The following is an 8,992-nucleotide window of genomic DNA, read 5'->3' as shown; positions in this document are numbered from 1 at the left end:
AAGAAACACACCCACAACCACACACATACCGACACCCAAATGCGCCCACACACACACACACACAAACACACACACACACACACACACACACACGCACACACACGCACACACACGCACACACACACACACACACACACACACACGCACACACACACACACACACATGCGCGCACACACACACACACACACACACACACACACACACACACACACACACACACACCTTCAAAACGGTCAGGTCATCAACGACAACAAGTCAAAAGTCGGTGTCGGTTCAGCCATGAGGACAATTGCTTAAGCTGTAACTCTAACACACAGGGGGGGTGCTTCACAGGTACAGGGTTGAAGATTGGAGTTGGGTTGAAGAGATTAACCAAGATGTTGAGTTGCTGGGCTAGAATTTTGATTGGACTGACAATGATGCTTCAAGCAACGAATGGACAAACTGGTGAGTTTAAATGACATATCACAATAATAAGCACAATATAATTAGAGTTGCGTTCGCTTGTCCAGTAGCTCAAAATCAAAGGAATAATTCCCATAACAATGTACAATTCTGAAATCTGTTAATTGTTCTCACTCTTGAACAGTTAATTTAGTACATTTGGTAATCATTATTGAAGATTTTGTAAAAAAATGTGTAAGACCTCATTATCAGGCTTCTAGAGTGCTACGATATCTATTGAACTCAATCCCAAAATGCACCACACGGATCAGCATCCCCAGGTACACCCCAAGCGTACCGCGTAGCCTGGACATAGCTCGGAGTCGGACATCATACACCACCAACTCTGCTCTCTCCTATGCTACGCCATTCTTCAGGTATAACACCTGACCCATCTGGACCACCGGAGGTTACCATTGGTAGCTCAATCACTGCTTCTACCAACGTGTCGTCAAATACATCAGCTGCACCTTCATTAGGTAATGTCATTATTTACACATTCACGTGAAGTAGCCAGAATTTAACATTCTGAAGGATGAAACAGTAAGAACCTTGGAACCAATGGATGAACCCTTAACACAAATTAATGAGAACTTTCTCCATATTCAGTGACCACATCTACAACATCATTTCCTCCTTTGACTACAAGTCCCAGCCCAACAAATGCTTCTGCAGATGGGTCGCTGAACACAACAGCTGCACCTTCATTAGGTAATGTTATTACTTACAACTTTACATCTAGTAACCAGAATTAAAACAATTTGTAGGATGAAAAAGGAAAAAAACATGAAACCAATGGATAAAACTAACTTGTGTCATCAGATTAATGCCATATTTGACACTGTTATTTTCCGAGATTTACCGAAAGTGTGCATCAATGTTGATTTGACTTCTGGAAATGTACATTCCTGTTTTATCTAGGTGAGAAGTCAGAGGCTTCTCTTGCCCTACCTAAAAGGTTTTGGTTTTTTTATACAAACTTTCCATGTTTTTAAACAAAATGTAGTAACATTTTATATCAGCGTGAATTATCCCTTCAAGATGCCTCTTTTGAGTTTCATGTCGAATGTTCAATACTACTGTTTAATAGGAATAGTTTATTAGATAAAAGGCAATACATATTCATATGAACCTCTTGCAAAATGTAATGAAGCTCTTAAAGCAGCTACATCAACAATACATTTGGGGAGGGGCAGCTACAAACAATGACAACTTTTGAGTTATTCCATGAAGACATGCTCAGCAAAGTCTCACAAATCAGATTTTAGGCAGAGGTGTCCCCTTATCCAAACATAATGCACATCCAGACCATGGTAAGGTAGGTAATCAGAAGTAAGTATTTAACAATGCTTTGGAATAATTTCCAATAACAGAGACAGTCCGTCAAGGTTTATTCCTGACATAACTTAGCTGATGAATAACAGATTAAAATTTTCTTTAACACATTGTTCATTCTTTATAAACGAATAAGTTATGATATTTATGGAAAACTTCCACAAAGTAGCTTCCACTTACCGTCGCTTGAGACCCACTCGCCATGGTAAAGCACCTGACATGGGTTAAGAACTTATGATATTGCCTTGATTTTGAAACAAGTCTCTCAAGTACTTCACTATCTGTGGTACTTGAATATTGTATTCATTTAAAATTTTTAGTTTTTTTTTTGAGGTTTTAGTCCAAAGTTTGATCTGAATATTGATGATGTATTTTGACTGTAAGTTTTGAATTGGTATGTTGAAACTGAACATTGAATATTACTTTTCAGAGTGCAGCACAATTTCTGTCTATCTCAAATTCCATTTAAATGTTGAATGTGTCAGTCTGTCAAAAGTTTCAAAAAATGTAATCAAAGATTCAACTTCCTGGTGGCTCTGTCCTGATGCCATTCTTCAGGTATAACACCTGACCCATCTGGACCACCGGAGGTTACCAGCGGTAGCTCAATCCCTGCTTCTACCAACGTGTCGTCAAATGCATCAGCTGCGCCTTCATTAGGTAATGTTATTATTTACAACTTTACATGCATTAGCCAGAAAGGTTACATTTTGAAGGATGAAACCAGAAAAACCTTGAACCCAATGGATGAACACTGAACACAATTTAATGAGAACTTTCTCCATATTCAGTGACAACATCTACAACATCATCTACTCCTTTGACGATTGGTCCCAACCAAACAAATGCTTCTACAAATGGGTCGAACACAACAGCTGCTCCTTCATTAGGTAATGTTATACTTACAACTTTACATGTAGTAGCCAGAAATTAAACAATGTGAAGGATGAAACAGTAAGAACCTTGAAACCAATGGATGAACCCTTAACACAATTTAATGAGAACTTTCTCCGTATTCAGTGACCAACTCTACAATTATAACTGGTTTGACAAACATCACGGCAATAGCAGGGATTCAATTTAGTAAGTTGTTTTTTTTTATCACATAACTTCATAGTTACCAGAAACTGTATACTTTGAAGGAGATATATGTGCACGCAGGTTTTTACCAATGCACGTGCACACACACACACACACACACACACACACACACACACACACACACACACACACACACACACACACACACACACACACACACACACACACACACACACACACACACACACACACACACACACACTTATTCCTGGACGAAGAGTGGCCATAATACTAATCATTTACTTTCCTTGTGCTGCAAGCCAACATCTCAAAGAGGATTCAAAGAGGAATGATGAAGCTGGTCCTGTTTTGTTTTTATCTGGCATGCTTTCTGAAACGAATGCGAAAGCATTTTACATATACAAGGTTGAACTGTTTTCAAAAGTTTTGTAGGTTGTACCGTTGTGTTTGTTGACAACACATTATCTCCGCTAATCCTGATAAGAGTTATCTAATTGTTTTACGTGAAAGCATGCTGGCTCCCATTTGCGTGACCCCAAATGTATAGACTTATCACTTAGCTCTTAAAATACTTTGACTCTACTTCTTTCCTTTCACATACTTTATGTCCATTGTGGCACGGTGCCAAATAATATATATATATATATAAATATATATAGAATATTATATTTAAATATAATATTTATTATGCTACGTCTTGCTGGTAAAATCGGTGTAAAGTCTATAGTCAGTAGCGTATGGTTGCCACATTCTACCAAGTATAGTGCCTCATTGATATCAATGTATCGCTTTGCTGTTTGTATTCAACACATCAAATACAAACGGCATACGGGGCACTGGAATCAATGGTTCAGGTGTAAAGGCATATTAATTTTGGATGCCTATATGTTGATTTCAAACAATAGGAATCCCAGCACGGCTTAAATAATTTAAATTGATTGTGAAGCAATTGTGTCCTCTGCTGGAAGGTTGCGCCAGCGATCCCCCGTTGTGCTGCATGGGGTTGGACAGCAGCTGCTTTAGGGGTTGCTACTGTGACGTGGCTTGCCTTCGATTACGCGACTGCTGCAGTGACTTCAACGCCACTTGCATAACAGGTAAAACATCGTTTTAATTGTACAAGACAGACATTTATGTTACATTCATAGACATGTCTGTAGTGTCCTAGGTGGGACGGAACCGTAGGCCTACCATAATTCACACATCGATGTGGAAAAGGTGCCCCTTAGCGGAGCCCTTTTCAAATTAAGTATAACCAAGTACAGCCCTGTGATCATTTGCCAGTTTTCTGATCAAATTCGACTTACATTTTGGCCAAGAGATGTCACAAACACGTTTGGGGGAATAATATGTCTAATACATACCTCATATTAAAGGTGCAGTAGGTATGATTTAAGTGTTGTAAAGTGAGTAAGTGGTGAAGAGAGGGGAGTACAGAAGGGTGACGGCTATGCCATTTCTGACAAATAACACTCAATTAACAGCATTAAATGTTTTTCCTTTGCAGGATTCCCTACAAGTCAGCCTAATTTGACCAACACAACCTCAAACAACGAAACAACTTTCCCTATATTTTCCTTTTCAGGTATTATATACAATTATTTTTAATTTCAAACCTTTAATTCAATAATATATATTAAGTTATATAGCAAGTTATATTTTAACTTGCAAATCTATGATAATTATATAATAAATATTTTATATTTGTAATAAGAGGAGAAAGTAAATACAATAATCATTAGCCATTTACTAACAAAAATAGAGCATTTTTTGTGCATGGTTAATTAGGTACTTCTAATTATTTAATTAGGTTTATTATCATATATCTGCTGCTATTCAATAGATCTGTGAAATTGTAAGAGGTATACTAGCTCTGTCGAAGCTTATAGCAAGAAGGGCAGTCATTATTCCCAATGAATGTAAAGCTTTGTCCTGCTTTCCTTGTAACTTTGCGTTTGTCCTCTTCAGGGAGCTGTTCTGCAAACTCTTCCATGTGTTGCTCAGGCAATAATCCATCTTGTTTCAATGGTTGCTTCTGTGACGAATCATGTGCTTCACAAACGATCCCTGACTGCTGCCCAGACTACAACGACACCTGCATGAAAGGTAAGCTGCTATTATTTAACCACAAATAATATAATATAATAATATAAATTGAATTAATATAGCTAACATCAAACCTCAAATCAATGGTATGTTAACATTAAAAGAATCACATTCAATTGGAATATGAAATGTATGGCAATTGCTGTTGTGGCTGATAGCATGCCATGGAGCTCAAGATGTTACTAGCGTGAAGGGAAGTAGTAACTATATATATATATATATATATATATATATATATATATATATATATATATATATATATATATATATATATATATATATATATATATATATATATATAAAATGAAATAGGAACATATAAATTGGAAAATAAACTTATTTTTCATGTTTCCATTTGTATCTACTCTTCTCTCCCATCCTCTCCTAGCAACAAACGGCACAAACACAACTCTTACTACGGTCTCTCCAGAAGCCGTCACCACAACTCCAACAGGTACCACAGCTATCTCAAAGGGATAGCTCATCCATGTTCAAACTTATTTTCGCGTATTAGATGTAGGGATCCACAAAATGAATTGCCAATTGATACAATAGCAAAAATTTGGAGTTTTGATCACAAAAAAGCGTATCCGCAATCATATTCGGTGCATTGGGATCGTCAATTTTATCGATTCATAAACTCAGAGGCGACGGACCCACTGACGGACGAAACGACCTCCGCCGGGACCGGACGAAAGGGTTCCTATCCGTATTTACCGTAGGGGGCAGTGGCGGTGGGTCAATAGAGGGCGCTAGGGCGCCGCCCCTCTGTGAAATATTCACTTGAATATATCTGCCAACTATTAATCCACTATTATCAATACAAAATAAATCAACAAAAATACATAGCGTTTATCCTCGTTTAATTGTGTGATATACTTGTCACTGCCAGCAACCATTTAAATGCGTCTGAACGTCAATGATTTGGGCTAGGCTAGTTATTGGTCATTTGAAATAAAGCCCTCCTCCAAGTCAGGGGCGCTGGCCACGTTGAAGACAATGTAAGCTCGCTAACCCTCAGCTGTCTATCAAGCAGAGACAGCTTTTCATTGTCGCAAGAAAATTAACTTTTTTTCCTAATTTGTGACATTTCTACTCAACGTCACTTCCAAATAAAAGAAGAAAAGAGAAACTTCCCTTCATTTGTATTTAGTTGATAGGATTATTAAAAAGTACTTATGAGGCATGTGGTAATTATTGGTACTTATTACACGGGTCTTATCAATGCCGTGGAACGCTCCGTTCACTTGCATGGGCCCTTCACAACTTCCGGCGGTGAATTATATTTGATAATGAATTATATTTGATAATTCACCGTTGCTAAGTATAATTGACCGCTGTCGAGGAAAACAAAGGATTTTTTGCCTCTAATGACGTCTTTGGTATCACTCCGCAAGTAGTCCGGTAACTTGTCAACCCCAGCGTCTTCGGTTGCTAAGTGACGTCAACGTCTTTGGCGGATTATTTCTCTGCTGAACAACACTACGAATGCTGGTACCAAATAAATTGTAAAAAGACACACCATGTGAAGTTATTTTTTCGTTTTGGCAAGTAGCCGTGTAATAAGCGGGATAATGTATAGAACCTCACCAGTCATTATCGAAAATAAGCCCCTTCAGGGCAAGCAAGACACCTCCACTGCGCGTCGGTGTCCTGTTCGCCCTGTCGGGGCATATTTTCCCGATAATGACCGGCGTTCTATACATTATCCCATACATATATTTTAATAGAATCCACAGAAAATGTACTATATTGCGATGCATATCGTTATCGAGGTATGAAATTACCCATACCGTGATAGAATATTTAATCCATATCGCACAGGCCTACCAGAACTCAAGGCACACTCAATTAACTCTACTGTGCGTTGACATTGTACTCAAACATATTATATTTTGAAAGCTGCAAACTGGTATATCCTACGTTATTGACCTCAAATAACTGGACTGTAAGAGACAATGATAATATTTGCTTCTATTGACCTTGTGTGTCTTTGAATCCTTTCAGATCCTCAGAAGTTGATCTTTGCCCTGTCCGTTTCTTTTCTGGCTCCAGCCAGTTACAGTAATTCGACGATACAGACGGCTGTTGAACAGGTATAAAACATATGTGTGTGTGTGTGTGTATTTTGTGATACCGACATAGAACATTTTTATGTATTTGCTGACATTTCGATTTAGTTTATCTTAATGCACAACCCAAGTGAGATGACTAATCAAACCACACCTCTCTTCTGCTATGATCCTCACTTCTGCTATATTTTCTAACAGCAAGGCTGATTTACACACAACAATTTTCCTTGGCCTCACAGTTACTTCACAGTGTTTTCAGAAAAATATATCAGTGGTTTGTTCAAGAAGGAACATGCATGCTTTAGTAATTTCACTGTATATGACAGCAAACTTTCCTAACTACACTATCTAAAAATGGATATGTTTTTTTTTATTTTATATGTGTTCAATATGTTTCTTTCCTATCTAATTGCATTTTCATTTTATTTGTTTGTTGCAGGCACTGTCGACTATAAGGGCACTTCTTATTGAGACCACGGGAAGTGACCTTTCCTACAAGGTCCTCAAGATTAAAATCAAATAAGAACCAAAAGTAAAACTTTGTCTCATTAATTTATAGTAGCGGTATTTAGGTCAGCGGCACCTGCCTTAAATTTCATAATAATAACAGAGGGCCACGGTTTACAGTATGCACACACAAGGCCCCACATATGGGATATGGATGTATTGTTCAAACACAGTAGCCTAGGCCTGCCTCATAACTAGGCCATTGCCTGCTGCCAACAGCTAACAAACTCCTCTCAGGACCCCCATGAAGTTTGTTAGAACCGCTAATCTAAAGCAGACAATGTAAGTGCTTATGGAAAGTGCTAGGAGTTGCTTGCGCAAATACCATTTACATACTTGAAGACTTTAAAGGGTAATACTGGTGTAAAATGGGTTTGGGATATGTTTTGTATGATAACGAGTTGATAATAATAAATATAATATTTATAAATTATAATAATAAATATAATAAGGATCTTAACATATAAAACGAGGCATTGAGAACTTTGTAAGTGTACAGATTGTTTATTAAAAATGACATTTTATACACACAATACCATCAGTAGATCACCTGTCAACGCCATTTTGTTTTTAAGACTCGATAAGTAGATTGGCGAACACAGAGCTTGCGTGTTGCTGACGGATGTCACAATCTCTGTGTTCGTCAATCTACCTATCGAGCCCCACACATAACAAAAAGCTTATTTTCTCAAAAAACCCACCTTTTGATTTTATACTATTTTTATAATGTTAAAAAAGGCTTTAAATCTAGTATGCGGCTTGACCTTTTGACCTACCAATATCAAAACACATCTGGTGAACTCAGCTAACTGCCCCACACGTAATACAAAGCTTATTTTTTCCAAAAACCCACCTTTTGATTTTATTCAATTTCTTTAATGTTAAAAGATTCTATAAATCTATCATGCGGATTGAACTTTTCACCTGCCGATATCGAAATACCGTGGGATTTTGGAAAAAATAAGCTTTGTGTTGTGTGAGGCAGTTAGCTGAGTTCACCAGATGCGTTTTGATATGGGTAGGTCAAAAGGTCAAGCTGCATAATAGATTTAAAGCCTTTTTTAACATTAAAAAAATAGTATAAAATCAAAAGGTCGGTTTTTGGAAAAAATAAGCTTTGTGTTATGTGTGAGGCAGTTAGCTGGGTTCATCAGACGTCTTTTGACATGGGTAGGTCAAAAGGTCAAGCCGCATAATGGATTTATAGCATTTTTTGAGATTTAAAAATATTTATAAAATCAAAGGGCGTTTTTTTTGAGAAAATAAGCTTTGTGTTATGTGTGGGGCAGTTAGCTGAGTTCACCAGATGTGTTTTGATATGAGTAGGTCAAAAGGTCATGCCGCATAATGGATTTATAGCATTTTTTGAGAATAAAAAATATTTATGAAATCAAAAGGTGTCTTTTTTGAGAAAATAAGCTTTATTTTATGTGTAGGGCAGTTAGCTGAGTTCACCACATATGTT

At 37.4% G+C, this 8,992-nt stretch overlaps 1 protein-coding gene across 2 annotated transcripts; it reads left to right on the top strand.

The window, feature by feature from the left end:
• The first annotated feature begins 238 nt into the window (after positions 1-238).
• Positions 239-8,770, top strand: LOC307078682 (uncharacterized protein). Of its 2 annotated transcripts, XM_079740625.1 has the most exons (12): positions 239-448; positions 823-924; positions 1,055-1,156; positions 2,339-2,440; positions 2,572-2,670; positions 2,801-2,863; positions 3,811-3,939; positions 4,350-4,427; positions 4,811-4,948; positions 5,337-5,402; positions 6,956-7,044; positions 7,460-8,770. In XM_079740625.1, exons 1-12 carry the CDS (start codon positions 379-381, stop codon positions 7,541-7,543), a joined length of 1,122 nt encoding a protein of 373 aa, XP_079596751.1. In that variant the 5' UTR covers positions 239-378; the 3' UTR covers positions 7,544-8,770. The 2 variants fall into 2 exon arrangements, with proteins under 2 accessions (XP_079596751.1, XP_079596752.1); XM_079740626.1 differs by lacking the exons at positions 2,339-2,440; positions 2,572-2,670.
• The last annotated feature ends 222 nt before the right edge of the window (positions 8,771-8,992 follow it).

Source organism: Pollachius pollachius (genome assembly GCF_949987615.1).
Source record: "Pollachius pollachius genome assembly, chromosome: 7".
Classification (NCBI taxonomy): Eukaryota; Metazoa; Chordata; class Actinopteri; order Gadiformes; family Gadidae; genus Pollachius; species Pollachius pollachius.
The sequence above is the reverse complement of the archived record's forward strand: the minus strand, read 5'-3'. Positions and strand labels throughout refer to the sequence as shown.